Source organism: Schistocerca nitens, chromosome 1, assembly GCF_023898315.1.
Source record: "Schistocerca nitens isolate TAMUIC-IGC-003100 chromosome 1, iqSchNite1.1, whole genome shotgun sequence".
Classification (NCBI taxonomy): Eukaryota; Metazoa; Arthropoda; class Insecta; order Orthoptera; family Acrididae; genus Schistocerca; species Schistocerca nitens.
Genome location: NC_064614.1, coordinates 117,114,842 through 117,136,729, shown reverse-complemented (window position 1 = coordinate 117,136,729; position 21,888 = coordinate 117,114,842). Strand labels below are relative to the sequence as shown.

Sequence of the window (21,888 nt, the reverse complement as noted above, 5' to 3'; positions counted from 1 at the left end):
TATGAACGGGGAATTTAAGTTTTCAGGTGAGTGTGGAACATGTTAAATCCTCTCATGATAGAAAATAACTGGTCTTATCTTCTTTCAGTACTAATCTGAACAAAATACATTGGCTTACATCAAAAAGAAGTAAAGGTTCAACCCTAACCAAAATGTGTTACTGAGTCGTAGTACAGGCCTAACTCTTGGTACTGTGTCCTCGAAGCCGGCCGCTGTGACCGAGCGGTTCTAGTCGCTTCAGTCCAGAACTGCGCGACTGCTACGATCGCATGTTCGAATCCTGCCTCGGGCATGGATGTGTGTGATGTCCTTAGGTTAGTTAGCTTTAAGTAGTTCTAAGTCCAGGGGACTGATGACCTCAGATGTTAAGTCCCATAGCGTTTAGAGTCACTTGAACCACTTGTGTCCTCGACGTCGATTTCCTCGGTCTGTTAACCTCACTGCCATTACTTTTATAGCAGTTATTCACTCCAACATATGTACTCGAGTGATGAATTATTCTAACACGACAATGCAGGACTTACAGCCACTCTCCCAGGATAGTTTTGGATCTGCTGACAATAAGTAACACAATATTTTCAAAGACACAAAATCGTGCAAACGCGCCATTGAGACCAGGAGGTATCAGTGCCAAAATAGTCACAAGACTGAGGCAGTAAACAACTGGGTAGTCCATATCGTCACACTTACTGCCATGAGTTGGAGTGATGGTTTATTGTATGGCAAATGCTTTGCTCATTTTCTGTTGTCACCTAAGTCTCAATCAAAATATCATCAATCAAAGTGTGAATATTTCTCATAATATAATGAGTTAATTCAATTGCTCCGTCGAGACACTCGCAGAATATTACATGAAATAATTACCCTTACCTTTCAACTCGAACAATAAATTATTTTATGTTAGACTATTTTTTCTATGGTGCATGCTTTGAACTGTTTCACCTGGTTGTAGCTGAGGGAAAGTCTGTCCCTGTAAACTATGGTTTTTTTTTACATTTTTTCCCTTGTTGGTATTCTTCGTCAGTCCTCCAGAGTTGCCACGCAGGATTAGCCGAGCGGTCTGGGGCGCTGCAGCTGTGCAGCTGGTCCTGGCAGAGCTTCGAGTCCTCCCTCGGGCATGGATGTGTGTGTTTGTCCTTAGGATAATTTAGGTTAAATAGTGTGTAAGCTGAAGGGCTGATGACCTTAGCAGTTAAGTCCCATAAGATTTCACACACATTAGAACGTTTTCCTCCAAAGTTCTCGGCAGTGCACTTAGAACACCAGCCATGATGTCTCATTTTTTTGTGCATATCTTCTCACTACTGTGCAATCATGACTCTTCGTTGTCCCTGCCAGCTACTATGAGTTCTGATTATTACACTCAAACAAAATTTAAATATCTTGCGATTGCAACCCCAGATCACAGTATGGCTTTCACCAATCTCACGTACCACTACTGTGATAATGGCAAACTTAATAACTCTGAAATGAATGTTTACAGTGAGATGACATACCACTGCCAAATTTCAAGTTCTGATAACTGAAAGTATCATACCTGCCAAAATAATGGAGGCCATGAAAGGATGTTCCAAACCAAGGAATAGAAAACAGCTGAAGTCATTTTAGAGATATGTAGGTTTTATAGAAATTTCGCGCCAGAGCAACTATTCCATGATCCAAATATGAACCTATTACTGAGTCCAAACGGAACATATGAATGGAATGAAAAATTTCAGGGAGCATTCAAGAATCTGAAGGAAGCATTTAGTGAAGATGGAATATTATATCACCCAAGGTGGAGCAGGCCGTTCTGTATGAGTCAGACATGACTGGGCACAGTTTAGGAGTGAGGCTTTTTGGTGTTGAGAATATTCAGTCAATTGCATTCGCAAATCACACTTTGACTTGGAATGCAAATAATTAAAGTGTCTCAGAGTGCGAGGCCTTAGCTTTGGGCTTCCAAAATCTGAGAATATATCTGTAAGGGCATATGACATATGTGGACACTGACCACTGAGCATTACTGTTCCTGAAGAAATTCAGATTATCTCATGGGAGGATAACACAGTGGTCACTGTACCCACAACAGTTTCAATTTCAGATCAAATATATTAAAGGAACGCATAACTAACACAGTGGATACTGTACCTGCAACAGTTTAAACCTGAGATCAAATGTATTTAAGGAATTCATAATAAGGGATTAGATACATTGCCCAGATTACCAGTCAGAGAGGATGGGGACGATATGGAAGAATATCCTCTCGTATAAATTTTGAATCGAATCCCTGATGGAATGAAAATTATAGTTGCATACAAGAACAGGAAGAAGTAGCAAAATATGGTTGATATATGTAAATCAGTAAGACAAAATTTGAGGGTAAAGATGAACAATTAATTTTCAAAATTTTATAAAATACGTGATGAAATTCTGTTCTGGAGGACCCTTGAAAAAACAGCATATTTCACATTCTAAGAGCAGAATAACTTTCATGTAAACATTAGTAACAACCTCTACAAAAAATAGCGTAAAATCAGCGGATGGAATAACCAGTGAGTTCCAAAGTCCTACGAGTAGTCCGGTTAGCTCAATGACGATGCATAGAAAGTTAAAATGAATGAGTTTCAATAGCCGAGTAGCTCCTCACAAGCCATGTGTTTCTATAGCCAGTGCTAAGTGAAACTTCAGGTAGCGTAACGAGGGACTCCACTACTGAGTGGAAGACTGAAAATGAGAGAGTTGTAGTGATGAACCACCTGTACCCTGTGTCAATTTGATCGATCGGTTTGGATTTAGTGAATACCGAGAGGCCTTTATCTGTCACCGTGTGCGGTGCCAACAGTGAAGTGTAAAGGACTTGGTGCATGGTGCAGGAGTATTTTTCGTTGTTAGTATATGGTCTACTTATTGAATTTAAGAAGAAAATAAATGCAGGGCGATATGAACACATGTTTCAGCATTGTTGAGTGCAGAGGAACATCTCAGGGATGATGATTGTTTATTTCAGCAAGACAATGCACGGACGGGCCTGTCCATATTCCCTACATGAAATAATGGAACACGTTTATTCTCAGCGTACAGCTTCACTACTTGAGGAAATATGGGCTGCCATCGCTTCATAGACATTAAGACATCTCATTGAAAAGGTCTTCCGCAAAGTTCAAGCCGTCATAACGGTGAATAGTGAATATTTTTGAATACACCGTACATTAGTGTACATTAATAGTTGTCCAGGTAGTTTTGATCAGATAGTGCATATTGACGATTAAGGAGAAAACTGGCCATCAATCCTTAACGTTAATAAAAATAAAGGTCCCCTGATTTGTGCCTTTAGCATATCAAACATATTTACACCAGTAGGGATTTGTACCTATTGTCTAACATTCACTGACCGAGTACACCCACAAAGCTTATACCCTGTTGGATTGCTGAGTTAAAGTTGCGCACTAAAAGCTAAAAATTTTAAAGAGAGAACCGAACAGGATGAAGCAACGTTTACCAACCATAGACAAATCAGCCTTCGTAATACTCACTATTGGTCAGCTGAGAAACCCACGCTCGCCGAGAGAAGTGGAAAAACAACGCTTTTTGTCCGGCAACGCGTGGAACGTGCTTTTCAAGAGGCGTATTAATGGTCGCTATTTTGTTGATGGGACTCCAAATAGGCACAAATATCTGTAATTTCTTCAGTCCATTCTGTTCCCATTTTTTCACAGTTTCGTTCTCCGACAGAACTTTCCACTTGGGTGGTTTCTTTCTTTTTTTTTTTTTTTTTCTATACGAGTTTCTGACTACAATAACAAATAAAATTGAATCCAGGAAGAAAATTAAAGTCGTTTCGGCCATGTTAAAGTTTTACATCTTGCAGATGAGATATCCACTACTTTTTAATCTTATTTTTTGAACATGTGCCACAAAGTTGGATAATTTTTCTGTTGTTCACTGGGAATTTAGACTGTAGCTAACTTCCTTTCCGTTTGTACAGAGAACCTTTCTCGTAATCTTGAGTTCCTCTTTTAGGATGTTTTGCACGTCTCCTTTTATCTGAAGTATGGGATTTTCACTTGCACACAGGGCTCCTGGTTTTATGACAGTGTTGTTGTGTCTGATGTTTGTTTGCGTCAGAAGATATTTTTGTTCGTAGATACAGGGAGTTCTTCCGTAGGCTCTCTTGAATTTCTGTAGGTGAGTTTTCCCTGTCAGTAGATTCGATAATCTCACATAGGTACTTGAAATACGGATTCTCTCGCTTTGACCTACTTTGCGGACAGTTTCTGGATATCGAGTTCGGTAAACATGAATTCATGTTTTTGGAAGGAGAATTGTATCGATGTTATTGAAAGTAACATTATTTTGGTATGCTTTCAACCCTGTTCGCGGCTGTCTCCTACTACATTGAAACTTCTGGAGTCTTTTCAGTAGTTTCACCGTTCTTCTTTCTGTTGTCTCCACTGGCGGGCCACAGTCATCTTCTTAGATTCCACCGTTTTCCTTCTCACTTCAAAGATTCAGTGCAGTTGAAATATTATCGATTATTATTGGACTCTCTCGATACGAATCCACATTACGAAATACTAGCAATACTGACCTTGAGCACGGCGATGTCGTTGACCCAGGAATCACTGGCGTCATAACCCTCATGAGAGCTTATGAATGTCACCGTGTGTCGGGTGCCGCCTTCACTGAGGGTGTTGGTACCAGCTAACACCTCGTACGTGTCGTCGCTGCTGCCAAAAGAGATGAAGAGTGCGTCACATCTCTGCAGAAGAGAACTACGTGTAACTTGTTACAGTTAGACAGAGCTATTTTCACTTAGACTGCGCTTAGCGCTTAGTGAGATGTGTTATCGGATTATAAAACGTACAGGATTTAATGAAAATGTATTACACAAAAAGTCAGTAAAACTAAAGTAATCCGTAGCTCGACACTTCGTTTGAATGACATAGACATTTACTAGGCAAGGTTCTATTCGAGGTACTATGCCTTTACATAAAAAATGGCTCTGAGTACTATGGGACTTAACTGCTGAGGTCATCAGTCGCCTAGAACTTAGAACTACTTAAACCTAACTAACCTAAGGACAACACACACATCCATGCCCGAGGCAGGATTCGAACCTGCGACCGTAGCGGTCGCGCGGCTCCAGACTATAGCGCTTAGAACCGCTCGGCCACTCCGGCCGGCCTATGCCTTTACATTCCTGCGACTATTGATATTGACCTTGTCAGTTATAATGGATCAATTGTTCAACCTGCAAACAAATGAAGAACTGTATGACAGTTTTCATTATTGCGGTTGGATTTATAAACTGCTAAATCTGAAGCAAACCCCTCCATTCTTGGAAGGAGGTGTTTCTGTTTTGTATTCTCCATAGGTTCACATACGAGTAAATAAACTACTAGTAATAAGCACAACGATATTTTGGAAACTAGAGAAGTGAAACCGTAATAGCACAACGTCTTTGTCTTTGAGATTTCTTGACGACTCTGATCATCTGCAAGGGCACCGCAAGGACTGGCAAAAATCCAGCTCATACACCTCACAAACCACTCCCTGTCTCAGACAGCCTTTGACAAATTTACAGATATATACTTAGCAATCCTTAAATTCTTTTAATTAATCGTAATATTTTTCATATGCTAAGTTCAGAAACCCCCCCATGAACCATAGACCGTGCCGTTGGCGGGTAGGTTTGCGTGCCTCAGCGATACAGATAGCCGTACCGTAGGTGCAACCACAACGGAGGGGTATCTGTTGAGAGGCCAGACAATTGTAAGGTTCCTGAAGAGGGGCAGCAGCCTTTTCAGTTGTTGCAGCGGCAACAGTCTTGATGATTGACTGATCTGGCCTTGTAACAATAACCGAAACGGCCTTGCTGTGCTGGTACTGCGAACGGCTGAAAGCAAGGGGAAACTACAGCCGTAATTTTTCCCGAGGGCATGCAGCTTTACTGTACGGTTAAATGATGATGGCGTCCTCTTTGGTAAAATATTCCGGAGGTAAAATAGTCCCCCATTCGGATCTCCGGGCGGGGACTACTCAGGAGGACGTCGCTATCAGGAGAAAGAAAACTGGCGTTCTACGGATCGGAGCGTGGAATGTCAGATCCTTTAATCGGTCAGGTAGGTCAACAACATAAGATTCTTCTTTTTTACAAAGTGATGTTGAAGAACCACAGAATTTATACAAAAAACGCGTACATCAAAAAAGATATTTAAAAACAGTTATAATGTAAGGTACTCCTAAGATTATAAAGAAGTATCATTCTTCAGTTCTAAGAAGAATGTTTCTATTTCGAACTTTTCCTTTTTTTCTGCCTGAGGATAAATGGTTCAAATGGCTCTGAGAACTATGGGACTTAACATCTTAGGGCATTAGTCCCCTAGAACTTAGAACTACGTAAACCTAATTAACTTAAGGACACCACACACATCCATGCCCGGGGCAGGATTCGAACCTACGACCGTAGCAGTCGCGCGGTTCCGGACTGAAGTGCCTAGAATCGCTCGGCCACCACGGCCGGCGCCTGAGGATACTGTCTGTGTAGCAATCTTCAATAGTCATATGTCATGCCGTCATCCCAACGGGTCTGGAAGATCTGTTTCATTTCTTTAGTGTTTTCATGGATCCATTCGCTCTGTCTCTCACTCACAGTACATATACTGTATTGGAAAAGCTGGCCTGGGAGTCCAGGAAACGCAGCTCTTTGAGGCACCCAGCACTTTGCAGTTGTCCACCCTGGCTACCACCCTGGACAGCCTTTCAGCAGGACGACGGTTCAAACCCGCGTCCGGGAATCCTTATGTAGATTTTCCGCGATTACCTTAAACGCCGGAATAGTTCATTTGACAGGACGTGGCCGATTTTGGTCCCCATTCTCCCCTCGTCTCTAATGACCTCGTTGTCAATGTAACCTTAAATCATAATCTTTCCTCCTCTTCTTACTATGTCCTCGTAATTGGGGCCTTTTTAGTTGCTGAAAAACTTGTTGACTGCTTTAAAAACCTCCAAGCAGACATTCCAATGTCTTTTATTCTGTCTTCAAATGTTTCGTCTTTCATCAGTTTCCAAATGTCGAAGCCGACGAAAAGTCCCTTTCGCTTAGCTCCTAATATCTACGGAAACTTAATTGTCTAATACTTGACACCATCTTTGGTAGGGCTTTCATGAACTGTATCATAATGGCACATTTTAGGTGAAGATACAAAAAATTTGATTTTTAACCAGTATTTTCCATCAGCAACTCCTGTGCCAATCTCTCCATCTAATTGCAACGCCTGCACCAATTGGTCTCAGTTATCTGATCTACAGGTTGACAATTATTGCCCTACATGAAATAATATCGTCATAACTTCTGAACGGTTTGCGTTAGGGTGTTAAAAAGTGCATGGTTGGCCGCGGAGCATGATGCAAGCCCACGCACCTTCTTGCTGTCGGCCATTTCAGAGCGAAAATGTAAAGGTATAGCGTAGGTGAGAGTTTTGCGTTTGTGAAGGCTTGTTATGCAAGCAATAACAGCCCAACTGCGGCCCAAAGTAAGTTTGCGACTGAATTCAAGCTGAAGACAACCGGTCCAAGTGTGCTAACAATCAAGAATTTGATTCGCAGGTTTGAGAGAATGGGTAGTGTTCGTGATGAGAGTGTTTGCGATGTAGGTCGTCTAAAAAGGGTGAAAACGCCTGAAAACATCGAGAAGACATGCGCTGTATTTCAAACCAGCCTCAGGAATCGATCAGACGAGTTGCACAACAGGTAGGAATCAACCGGGAGGCACTGCGACAAATTGTTCTTGAATGCCTGCATCTCTTGCCATAGAAGTGACAAACAGGACTTCGATGTTAATATGGTTTGTTTTAGCGACGAAGTCCACTTTCATTTCGATGGGTTTGTTAAAAAGCAAAATTGGCGCATATGGGGGACTGAGAATCCGCATTTCGTGATCGAGAAGTCTCTTCACCCTCAACAAGGACTGTGTGGTGTGCAATGTCCAGTCACGGAATGACTGTGCGATATTCGTTGATGGTGTGGTGACCACCGAACGGTATGTGAAGGTTTGGGATGATGAAATCATCTCCATTGTACAAAGTGACCCTGATTTCGACAACACGTGGTACATGCAAGATGGATCTCGACCCCATCGAAACAGGAGAGTGTCTGATGTCCTGGAGGAGCACTTTAGGAACCGCATTCTAGCTCTGGGGGATCCAGAGGCCACTGGCGTAGGCCTCGATTGGTCGCCATTTTCTCCGGATCTGAACACATTCGACTCTTTTGTGGGGCTATATTAAAGAAAAGGTGTAGAGCAATAAGCCCAAAACCATTGCGGAGCTGAAAACAGCCAATGAGGAGTACATCGGGAGCATCGATGTTCCGTCACTTCAGCGGGTCACGTAGAATTTCGCTATTCGTCTGCGCCACATCGTGACCAAAGATGGCAGACACATCGAACATGTCATAACCTAAATCTGAATGCCTGTAGTGAATGAAGTGTGTGCACACCGTAGTTTGTAACTAATTTTTTCGTATAGTTCAATAATTGTCACCCTGTATACAGACTGGTCCATTGATAGTGACCGGGCTAAATATCTCACGAAATAAGCATCAAACGAAAAAACTACAAAGAACGAAACTCGTCTAACTTGAAGGGGGAAACCAGATGGCTCTATGGTTGGCCCGCTAGATGCGCTGCCATAGGTCAAATGGATATCAACTGCGTTTTTTTTTAATAGGAACCCCCATTTTTTATTACATATTCGTGTAGTACCTAAAGAAATATGAATCTTTTAGTTGGACCACTTTTTCGCTTTGTGATAGATGATGTTCTAATAGTCACAAACATATAAGTAAGTGGTATCACGTAACATTCCCAGTGCGGACGGTATTTGCTTCCTGATACATTATCCGTGTTAAAATGGTAAACGTACCCATTGCGGAAAAGGTCGATATCGTGTTGATGTATGGCTATTGCGATCAAAATGCCCAACGGGCGTGTGCTATGTATGCTGCTCGGTATCCTGGATCATCCAAGTGTCCGGAGCGTTCGCGGGATAGTAACGTTATTTAAGGAAACAGAAAGTGTTCAGCCACATGCGAAATGTAAACGACGACCTGCAACAAATGATGATAATCAAGTAGGTGTTTTAGCTGCTGTCGCAGCTAATCCGCACATCAGTAGCAGACAAATTGCGCGAGAATCGGGAATCTCAAAAACGTCGGTGTTGAGAATACTACATCAACATCGATTCCAACCGTACCATATTTCTGTGCACCAGGAATTGCATGGCGACGACTTTGAACGTTGTGTACAGTTCTGCCACTGGGCTCAAGAGAAATTACCTGGATCGTAATGACCTAAGCCGTTTCACAGGACCTACTTTCGTCTGCCCCCGGATAGTATACTGAAGTTCATAGAAATCGGTGACTCGTAGCGTCTGATCTATTCTTGTTAAGTTAACTGATCACTATAACAGTGAAGAAGAATATCCAACCACAAAGATAATATTAAACGGTTGTTAATTAACGAAGGTATTTCAAAGAGATTATACAACTCATGCGAATGAGGCATTGTGAAGCCAAGGACAGCTTATCAAACAAGTACTTAGGTTTTTCGTAATCTGAATAAGACAGAGGAATGGTTTTTTCCAGATCTTCAGTACGAGTACGTCATCTCACAGTACTGATTAACGCAGCTCACAATCAGATTTCGAGGACCTCGCGCTGCTCTTTTGAAATTTTTGCTATAAGAGCCAACTGATTGGCAGCCAAAAGAGGGCAGCGGGTGAGGTCGGAGAGATAACACGCAGACGCCCGCGTCGCTTGAACTACACTGAAGAGCCAAAGAAACTGGTACACCTGCAAAATATCGTGTAAGGACCACGCGAGCACGCAGAAGTGCCGCATCACGACATGGCATGGACTCGACTAACGTCTGAAGTAGTGTTAGAGGGAAATGACACCATGAATCCTGTAGGACTGTCCATAAATCCCTAAGAGTACGAGTAGGTCTAGAATTCTTCTGAACAGCATGTTACAAGGCATCGTAGATATGCTCAATAATGTTCATATCTGATGAGTTTGGCGGCCAGAGGAAGTGTTTAAGCTCAAAGAGTGATCGTGGAGCCACTCGAAACAATTCTGGACGTGTGGGGTGTCGCATTGTCCTGCTGGAATTGCCCAAGTCCGTCGGCATGCACAGTGGACATGAATGGATGCAGGTAATCAAACAGGATGCTTAAGTATGTGCCACCAGTCATAGTCGTACCTAGACGTATCAGACGCCACACACCATTACAGACCTTCCACTAGCCTGAACTGTCCCCTCCTGCCACACCCGCCAGTTATTACCATGGTAGAGTGGGAGAATCATTTTAAAGGCCAGCTAACAAAATAAAGGACAGAGTGCAAGGAAATAAAACAGGATATATGGGTGAACCAGGATGGTATAAAAGCGCCGGAACAACCATGAAAGAGCTACAGAATGCGGCTACACAAAACAAATTTGGGTAATCATCAAGATCTGAAAATCTACCAGCAGAGTTAGTAAGGTATGACCCCAGGCAGTCTCTATGAAAATCTAAGCATGTTATTTAATAAATGTACATGGTATGGATAGGAAACTCCAGCAGAATGAAACGCTGCGTATCTAAGCCCCATACATAAAAATGAAAGAAAGAAAGAAAGTGTGTAGCAATGATCTGAAGATACGTTTTTCCAACTAGAGTGCAGAGGAACGGTAGCACAGCCATAGACCATATTTTTATTCATTCTTCGTTACTGGGTTGGCATTCTGTTAGCAAAAGGGTGAATGTCTTTTCAGACCATGGTGCACAAAATTTAACACTAAAAGGCTTTTGTACTCAAACAAATGTCACATATAATTACAAACTATGTAGGAAAGCTAATCCAACGGCAATAGAGAGTTTTTTAAACCTCGTTAAGGAACAAGAGTGGCACGATGTTTATAATGCCGATAACGTTCCCCCCATGAACCATGGACCTTGCCGTTGGTGGGGAGGCTTGCGTGCCTCAGCGATACAGATAGCCGTACTGTAGGTGCAACCACAACGGAGGGGTATCTATTGAGAGGCCAGACAAACGTGTGGTTCCTGAAGAGGGGCAGCAGCCTTTTCAGTAGTTTCAAGGGCAACAGTCTGGATGATTGACTAATCTGGCCTTGTAACAATAACCAAAACGGCCTTGCTGTGCTGGTACTGCGAACGGCTGAAAGCAAGGGGAAACTACGGCCGTAATTTTTCCCGAGGACATGCAGCTTTACTGTATGATTAAATGATGATGGCGTCCTCTTGGGTAAAATAGTCCGGAGGTAAAATAGTCCCCCATTCGCATCTGCGGGCGGGGACTACTCAAGAGGATGTCGTTATCAGGAGAAAGAAAACTGGCGTTCTACGGATCGGAGCGTGGAATGTCAGATTACTTAATCGGGCAGGTAGGTTAGAAAATTTAAAAAGGGAAATGCATAGGTTAAAGTTAGATATAGTGGGAATTAGCGAAGTTCGGTGGCAGGAGGAACAAGACTTCTGGTCAGGTGACTACAGGGTTATAAACACAAAATCAAATAGGGGTAATGCAGGAGTAGGTTTAATAATGGTTCAAATGGTTCAAATGGCTCTGAGCACTATGGGACTCAACTGCTGAGGTCATTAGTCCCCTAGAACTTAGAACTAGTTAAACCTAACTAACCTAAGGACATCAGAAACATCCATGCCCGAGGCAGGATTCGAACCTGCGACCGTAGCGGTCTTGCGGTTCCAGACTGCAGCGCCTTTAACCGCACGGCCACTTCGGCCGGCGTTTAATAATGAATAGGAAAATAGGAATGCGGGTAAGCTACTACAAACAGCATAGTGAACGCATTATTGTGGCCAAGATAGATACGAAGCCCACACCTACTACAGTAGTACAAGTTTATATGCTAACTAGCTCTGCAGATGACGAAGAAATTGAAGAAGTATATGATGAAATAAAAGAAATTATTCAGATAGTGAAGGGTGACGAAAATTTAATAGTCATGGGTGACTGGAATTCGGTAGTAGGAAAAGGGAGAGAAGGAAACTTAGTAGGTGAATATGGATTGGGGCTAAGAAATGAAAGAGGAAGCCGCCTAGTAGAATTCTGCACAGAGCACAACTTAATCATAGCTTACACTTGGTTTAAGAATCATGAAAGAAGGTTGTATACATGGAAGAACGCTGGAGATACTAAAAGGTATCAGATAGTTTATATAATGGTAAGACAGAGATTTAGAGATTTAGGAACCAGGTTTTAAATTGTAAGACATTTCCAGGGGCAGATGTGGACTCTGACCACAATCTATTGGTTATGACCAGTAGATTAAAACTGAAGAAACTGCAAAAATGTGGGAACTTAAGGAGATGGGACCTGGATAAACTGAAAGAACCAGAGGTTGTACAGGGTTTCATGGAGAGCATAAGGTAACAATTGACAGGAATGGGGGAAAAAATACAGTAGAAGGAGAATGGGTAGCTTTGAGGGATGAAGTAGTGAAGGCAGCAGAGGATCAAGTAGGTAAAAAGACGAGGGCTAGTAGGAATCCTTGGGTAACAGAAGAAATATTGAATTTAATTGATGAAAGGAGAAAATATAAAAATGCAGTAAATGAAGCAGGCAAAAAGGAATACAAACGTCTCAAAAATGAGATCGACAGGAAGTGCAAAATAGCTAAGCAGGGATGGCTAGAGGACAAATGTAAGGATGTAGAGGCTTATCTGACTAGGGATAAGATAGATACTGCCTACAGGAAAATTAAAGAGACCTTTGGAGATAAGAGAACCACTTTTATGAACATCAAGACCTCAGATGGAAACCCAGTTCTAAGCAAAGAAGGGAAAGCAGAAAGATGGAAGGAGTATATAGAGGGTCTATATAAGGGCGATACTTGAGGACAATATTATGGAAATTGTAGAGGATGTATATGAAGATGAAATGGGAGATACGATACTGCGTGATGAGTTTGACAGAGCACTGAAAGACCTGAGTCGAAACAAGGCCCCCGGAGTACACAACATTCCATTAGAACCACTGACGGCCTTGGGAGAGCCAGTCCTGACAAAACTCTACCATCTGGTGAGCAAGATGTTTGAAACAGGCGAAATACCCTCAGACTTCAAGAAGAATATAATAATTCCAATCCCAAAGAAAGCAGGTGTTGACAGATGTGAAAATTACCGAACTATCAGTTTAATAAGCCACAGCTGCAAAATACTAACACGAATTTTTTACAGACGAATGGAAAAACTAGTAGAAGCCGACCTCGGGGAAGATCAGTTTGGATCCCGTAGAAATACTGGAACACGTGAGGCAATACTGACCTTACGACTTATCTTAGATTAAGGAAAGGCAAACCGACGTTTCTAGCATTTGTAGACTTAGAGAAAGCTTTTGACAATGTTGACTGGAATACTCTCTTTCCAATTATAAAGGTAGTAGGGGTAAAATACTGGCAGCGAAAGGCTATTTACAATTTGTACAGAAACCAGATGGCAGATATAAGAGTCGAGGGACATGAAAGGGAAGCAGTTGTTGGGAAGCGAGCGAGACAGGGTTGTAGCGTCTCCCCGATGTTATTCAATCTGTATATTGAGCAAGCAGTAAAGGAAACAAAAGAAAAATTCAGAGTAGGTATTAAAATCCATGGAGAAGAAATAAAATCTTTGAGGTTCGCCGATGACATTGTCAGAGACAGCAAAGGACTTGGAAGAGCAGTTGAATGGAATGGATAGCGTCTTGAAAGGAGGATATAAGATGAACATCAACAAAAGCAAAACGAGGATAATGGAATGTAGTCGAATTAAGTCGGGTGACGCTGAGGGAATTAGATTAGGAAATGAGACACTTAAAGTAGTAAAGGAATTTTGCTATTTGGGGAGCAAAATAACTGATGATGGTCGAAGTAGAGAGGATATAAAATGTAGACTAGCAATGGCAAGGAAAGCGTTTCTAAAGAAGAGAAATTTGTTAACATCGAGTATAGATTTAAGTGTCAGGAAGTCTTTTCTGAAAGTTTTTCTATGGAATGTAGCCATGTATGGAAGTGAAACATGGACGATAAATAGTTTGGACAAGAAGAGAATAGAAGCTTTCGAAATGTGGTGCTACAGAATAATGCTGAAGATTAGATGGGTAGATCACATAACTAATGAGGAAGTATTGAATAGGATTGGGGAGAAGAGAAGTTTGTGGCACAACTTGACCAGAAGAAGGGATCGGTTGGTAGGACATGTTCTGAGGCATCAAGGAATCACCAATTTAGTATTGGAGGGCAGCGTGGAGGGTAAAAATCTTAGATGGAGACCAAGAGATGAATACACTAAGCAGATTCAGAAGGATGTAGGTTGCAGTAGGTACTGGGAGATGAAGAAGCTGGCACAGGACAGAGTAGCATGGAGAGCTGCATCAAATCAGTCTCAGGACTGAAGACCACAACAACGTAGATGGCTAATATAATTCTTTCCTTAACACATTTCTCATCTTCTTTGAGAGTTGCTTTCCATTAGAACGTTCCCTAACGGGGTACTAGCAATAAAAGGCAACCTGTGTGGCTTATTAGTGGGATAAGGATATCATGTAGAAAAAAGCGGGAATTATATCAAAATGTTAGAACTAGTCACAATCAACAACCTACAGTAGCCCATTACAAACAGTATTGTAAGGTGCTTAAAAATGTTATTAGGAAGGCAAATAGTATGTGGTACGCAAATAGAATAGCTAATACACAGGATAAAATTAAAACCATGTGGCCAGTTGTGAAGGAAGTGCCTGGTCAGCACTACAAGATCGACGATATAAAGTCAGTTAGTAGTAAAAATATTTCTGTTACTGATAAGTCAGATAGATGTACAGTATTTAACAATCATTTTCTGAGCATTGCTCGTGAATTAAATAAAAACTTATTTTCTAGAGGGAATCATTTAACTCTTCTGAAAAATCCCTTTCTGAGGCTGATGTCTGAAATACTCCTCTGTGATAGTGACAAGGGGGAGACTGAGTTAATAATTAAATCACTGAAGACTAAAGACTCATTGATATGATGGACTGCCTAGCAGAATATTAAAGTCATGTGCTGCACCTGTTAGCCCTGTACTTAACCATATTTGTAATTTTTCCTTTGAGAATGATCAGTTTTATGAACGATTTAAGTACTCAGTAGTAAAGCCACTTTCTCAAAAGAGAAAATGGGATAATGTGGACGGTTTTAGACCTATTTCTGTGCCAACAGTGATTGCTACAGTTATTGAAAAGGCTGTGAATGTAAGGATAATCGATCATTTTACATCACATAATTTGCTATCAAATGTACAGTTCGGCTTTGGAATTCGTTTAACAACTGAAAATGCTATATTCTCTTTTCTCTGTGAGGTACTGGATGGATAAAAAAAAAGGTTTCTAGTGCTAGGCCTATTTTTTGATTTAACTAAAGCGTTTGATTGTGTTGATCACAAAAAATTGCTCCAGCAGTTGGACCATTCCAGAATACAGGGAGTAGCTCACAATTGGTTCACCTCTTACGTTAACAACAAACAGCAAAAGGTCATTATTCACAGTGTTGAGAGAGGCTGTGATGTAGGGTCTGGGTGGGGTACAGTCAAATGGGGAGGGGGGGGGCAGGGATCATTGTTGGAGCTACTCCTGTTCCTTATTTACGTGAATGATATGCCCTCTAATATTAAGGGTAATTCTAAAACATTTCTGTTTGTTGATGAGACTAAGTTGGTAGTAAAGGATGTTATGTGCAACATTGGCTCTGTTTCAAACAGTGTAGAACACAAGTTCATTACCTGTAGAAAATAAATTAACGCCGAATCACAGTTTCTAATACGGAATTCAACAAAACCCGACGTTTTAATTGCACAGAATGGGTATATGATTAGTGAAACTGAAGAGTTCAAACTTCTAGGTGTCCAGATAGCTAATAAACTGTCGTGGACTTTCCACGTTCAGGATCTTGTTCAAAGATTTAATGCTGGCATTTTTACTATTCGAACGCTATCTGAAGTAAGTGATCGTTCGACACGGCAATTAGTCTACTTCACTTATTTTCATTCTCTTATGTCGTATGGTGTTATATTTTGGGGTAACTGTTCCTATTTAAAGGGATATTTTTGGCTCAGAAATGGGCAGTTCGGGCAATAAGTGGTGTAAAAGTTCTCGAACCTTTTGTCGACCCCTGTTCACTAGATGCCCTCTCAATATATATATATATATTTTACTGTCGTTTCTTGTTGACAATATCAGCTTATTCCCAAGAATTAGCAGCTTTCACTCAGTTAATACTCGGCAGAAATCCAATCTGCATTTATATCACACGTCCACACAGAAAGGTGTGCAGTATACTGCTGCATCCATTTTCAATAAGCTACCACAAGAACTCAAAAATCTTAGCAGCAATCCACGCGCTTTCAAATCAAAACTGAAGAGTTTCCTCAGGGGTCACTCCTTCTATTCTGTTGAGGAGTTCCTCGAAAAATTAAGCTGATTCTGATGTTACATTGTTGATTGCGTTTACTTAAACTTATGACTTGAATTTTTTTGGTTCATAAACATTTTATTTTGTGTGTTATTACTTTTATGTAGTAATTTCTTATACTGACACGTTCCATGACCTCGGAGATTTCTTCCTCAATTTGGTCCTACGGAACTAGACGTGTAAACAAAATAAAGTAAAATAAAGTGTCACAAGTACAATTAGCTGGCTGTAAGGAAGGATATTAAAAACAGGAATGAAGAAAAATGTTCAAATGTGTGTGAATTCCTAAGGGACCAAACTGCTGAGTTCATCGGCCCCTAGACTTACACACTACCGATACTTAAACTAACTTATGCTAAGAACAACACACACACCCATGCCTGAGGGGGGCTCGAACCTCCGGCGGGAGGTAGGGATGGAGTAGATTGTCAATCAAGCGCAAGAACAAAGTGACTTCGGAAGAGACAGTTTATGTGTAGGTAACACCTTTACCCTGAGACAGATCATGGAGAAGATATAGGAAAGGAATACAAGCAGTTATTTGGTTTTCATATATCTTGAGAAAACGCAATGTCTCTAAAGCTATTCTTCGAGGTGCTGTGATCCAGGGAACTGCCAAAAAATTGTGTAAGAAATATCATAAACTTCTACAAGTAGGCAGAATGTGTCCTTAAAGTGGGGACAGAAATTTATAGGGAGGTTTTGAGAATAACTTAAGGACTGTAACAAGGGTGCTGTCTATCCCCACATTCTTTAAGACGTATGTGAAGAAGGCGCTGATCTATGGTATAGAAAGTGCATGGACGTGGACACTGAAGTAGCAAACCACCATATGTACACACTTTTCTATGCTGACCAGTTTGTTGTAGCAAATGATAAAGATGATATAGTAATCTTATATGCATAGGAAGTTGTTGGAAGAGTATAAAAAGTAGGGTTTAAAAATTAATTTAAGAGTTTGAATACCTGAGTAGTAGCCTATCACGTGATGGAAGATGTAACAGATATATCTAACAATGGATCAGGCAGGGAAGGACAGCTATCCACAAATTAAATCCCGTAGTTTGGTCTTCAAAAATTAGTTTAAATATTAAAATGGTTTCATAGAAATCCATTGTGGAACCAATAACAAGGTATGGGACTGAGTTCCGCAAATTCACAGAAAGAAGTAAAAGAAGACTTAGAGCTTCAGTAATGGACCTCTTGAGAAGAGCAAGTAGAATTTTCCGACTTCACCACATAAGAAATGAGGAATAAGATAAACGCAGTAAGTCATTACAGTATTGTGGATAGAATAAAAGAAAGACAGCAGGGATGGTTAGGGCATGGCAAAAGAATGGAATAAGGCAGGTGCACGACGAATGTACTTTCATGGCAACCTCCTGGAAGGGAAAGAAGGTGAAGACCACAGAAAGGGTGACTAAGCGGTATCCAAGAAGCTATGGAGAGAAGAAAAACACCAGAGGAGGATGAATGGTGAGGTCGAGGTATTTGGCGGAGGGATGCAGGATGGGGCGACAGCTGTAATATCCCTGCAATAAGAAGAAGTACAAGTGTGTCAGTGGTATCCAAGGAAAATTATCAGTGAAGTGAGGAAAAGGGAGTCTTAGAGGTAAAGAATTATCTTGTATTTCAAGTTTGTGTATTTGATATGGTTTTTGTTTGGTGCTAGTAGTGTGGTGTAACGTGGAATTTCTATGGTATTTTATCCTTTTAAGCCAATGAAAAATGCTTGTGAAATTTCAAAACGTCGTTAAGGTAGTTTTTAAGATTGGAGCATCCCATTGGGCATGTTTTGGCTTAACGTAAGTGCAGATGGGGTGCGGAAGCTACCACGACAGCGAGAGCAAGTCCCAATCGCTGGGGAGGTTTGATTAAGCTTTGTCGTCATGGCCCGGCAGTGCCTTGGTAGGCTCAGAGAAAATGAGTCGGCTGCGAGAATGTAAACGGTCACACAGCTGAAGATTATACCGGAGAACTCTCATGAAATTTAAATTATGGTAAAACATGAAATATGACATCAATATGAGGTGAAAGAAGTTGTTTGAGAATAAAACTTACGGACACTTTAAAAGATTTCAGTTTGAACAATTAGTTTGTACTTGTGTCTTAATTTCCAAGACTATCTCTATTTTAAAAGCAATGGATGTAGGGTGAGTTGTATCACTGACATGCTGTTTTCTGGACGACTTTCATTTCTGAACACAGCATTATGAAAACACTTAACGGGAAGAACAGAACACTTTGTGAATCATAGCGCAGACATATGTTCTGTAGATTTTTGATTTGACTGATGCAAACTGCATCTATATCTGATGGGTTATGTGAATTTCAATCAAGTAGTGCATCAAAATTCAGGGAGGGAAGTGGCAGCCATGTTCGATCACAATCGGGCAAGGGTGGCGAGGCGCTGCTTGAGTCCCATAGATGGTCGAAGCTGAGGCGTCTGAAACATTATGGATGCTTCGTGAAGGAATATTTCCGCCAAAACTTAAAAGTAAGACGCAGTTTTAGTGGGAGGACACCCGTCAGCATCAGTTGGAGGACCTTGGCCCTGGCCCTGAAAAAACTGATCAAGGAGGGTTCCCGAGTGAGTTGATGCCTAAGTTACTGCTGTGGCTCATCAAAGTAATTAAACTATGGATATTAGGAAAAGTGACGTTTCTGACATCACATTCTGTTAAAAAGGTACAAATAGGGGTAGCGTCCCCTTGTACCCAGAAGGTCATGACACGTGTTGACTCAAGACAGACCTGTAGCTGTGAGTTGATGCCTAAGTTACTGTTGTGGCTCATCAAAGTAATAAAAGTATGGATTTTAGGAAAAGTGACGTTTCTGACATCACATTCTGTTAAAAGGGTACAAATATGGGTAGCGTCCCTTGTACTCAGCAGGTCATGACACGTGTTGACTGAGGACAGAACTGTAGCTGATAGCTTCTCAAGTTTAGCGAAGCATTAAGCTTTTTGTTAGATCATACGACCTTCGCAATGAAGAACTAGAGACAGTCACATGGTAAGTGACTGTAATTGGACTCAAAAGTGGTATTTTTCACTGTGACAGTCGCTACAGTTTTAGACATGGATAAATCAGATGAACAAAAGTTATGTCAGGCTGATACATAGCATCTCAGATTGGAACTAATAAGCACGACTCTGCTTTTTATCTTAGTGTCGTGGTAGATACTTTAGTATTAGTGGAGAATCTTCTACATCGACATGCTAAGCAGTATTATAAGTATCATGGCGCTTCTATTATAAAGTTCTTCATGAAGCATATTTTGTTTTGTGTCGGACTGTGGTCGCTAAATCTCCAAAGCTACGTTTTGAAGATTATCTGGCATTCGTGGCATCCATGCAGCCTCCATGAATTTCCTTTCAAGGCGCTTTCGTCTTTGGTTTGGAATTGCTATTGATGTACACCAACTGAATTGCATGACACATGCCCTCGACAGAGTAGTCTGTTTTTAGCAGACGAATTGAATATTTACAGTGATGAGCCAAAACATTATGACCACTGACAATGGCGACGTTGGATGCCGCCTAGTGGTACTGCTGGCACGTGACGTAGTCACAAAAGTATGTAAGCAGGATATACACGGACGAGGGATCATCATTGCAAAGATATGGGCTGCAAATGGGGAAATACATTGAGATAAGTGACTTTATAAAGGGCAAATTATTATCACGCAGAGACTGCGAACGAGTATATCGAAAACGGCGAAGCCGGTCGAATGTTTATGTGCTACTGTCATGGGCATCGTCTAGGGAGACAGGTAGAAGGACAGTAAAACTACCACTAGACGCTAAATGTTTGGACGTCCATAACTCTTCAGAGAACGCAGGGTTAAAGGCCTTGTCTGCTGTGTAAAGTAGGATAAATGGTGATCTGTGGCAGCTCTGCCGAAAGAGCACAGTGCTGGTGCACGCACAAGTGTTTTGGAGCACACCGTTCATCACACATTGTTGAACATGGAGCTCCACAGCTGACCACACCTACTTATTCACATCTTGCATGGGGGCTTAATTAAAATAAAATGCAAATATTATTTTAAATTTTTTGCTTTAGTAGCTGTCTGTCCGATTACGAAGTCTCGTAAACGGTTGGCCCTGACTAGTATTATTACGCTATCTGACTGCATAGAACAACAACAAAGAATGAAATGTAAATTTTCATTAACACAATTAATTAATTAAGTCCCCAGCAACTATAAAACCTACGAAACCAAAGCACAAGTGTAACTGTTCTGTGTGTGGAAGTATGACTCAACGTACGCATCTGGCACGGTTCTTCTTCAACAACACAAGAAATTTTAAATATCATATATACTGAATTAATTAAAGGAAATAGAAATACTATAATTACTCAAGAAAACCAGAATTACACTCTAATCCCAGAACACAAGCCAGATGCTTTGTTGACTGAACCTGTAATGAAGCATTATTTACGACATTAAATAATGAAAAATAAATCAAGTTTCGTTACCTTCATATATTGACCAAAATCACTCTGATTATTACAGTATTTCCATTCGAACAACATCTGCTGTCTAGCCCATCAAACAACTGCATAAAACATGGAACAAGCACTCCTTACTACAACATCTCGACAAGCACTGCCCGCTACGACATCTCAATACGAACTCTCGACAGGAACTGACTACTACGAGTCCTCGACAAGCACTGCCCACTACGACATCTCAATAATCACTGCCAGTGGAGGCGGCGGAACAATACTCTCTAGCGCGATCTCTGGCGCTGTGGCTCAGTGTAGCCACCTTTCATATGCCCTTCCTCCACGGGTTAGAATTTGATGGTATTTTTGCCAGCATTGGTGGTGAAAATACCACCAAATTCGTCAAAAAAATACAGACAAAAATAAAAGATAATATTAATGCGTAAATATCATATAACCAGATAAAATTTTGGCTTTGCACTGACCTTTCAATAAGCTAATATATAAAATACAGTAAGCAATACAAATTCTTTCATACATGTGACTTTACATAATAGTTTACACAAGTATTATGTGGTTAAACAATTCAATCAATAGCGTCAGCAATGACGAATATGTGCAGGTAAGAGTCTCATAACTTTTCACAACAGTAATACACAAAAAATCAGTTTATACAAATATTCACATAAACGCTTTCCATAGCTCAAGAATAAGCAGTTGACAGTTCCAGCAGTAGCACCCAGCAATGGTCAACAGGTGCAAATACCAACAAGTAACATTATTTCAATAGAAGCAGTCCATCAGTGGCACCCAGCAATGTTGAACAGGTGCAGACACCAACAAGTAACATCTTTTCAGTAGAAACAGTCCATAAGTGGCACCCAGTAATGTTGAACAGGTGCAAACACCAACAAGTAACACCATTTCAGTATAAGCAGTTCCATTAG

General features: G+C 41.0%; 1 protein-coding gene across 1 annotated transcript in view; it reads right to left on the bottom strand.

The window, feature by feature from the left end:
• Positions 1 to 21,888, bottom strand: part of LOC126193160 (hypodermin-B-like) — a 119,717-nt gene that overhangs the window by 35,063 nt on the left and 62,766 nt on the right. The window contains exon 4 of the mRNA XM_049932706.1: positions 4,571 to 4,709. Within this exon, the coding sequence (XP_049788663.1) occupies positions 4,571 to 4,709 (139 nt within the window). The remainder of the gene's footprint in view (positions 1 to 4,570; positions 4,710 to 21,888) is intronic.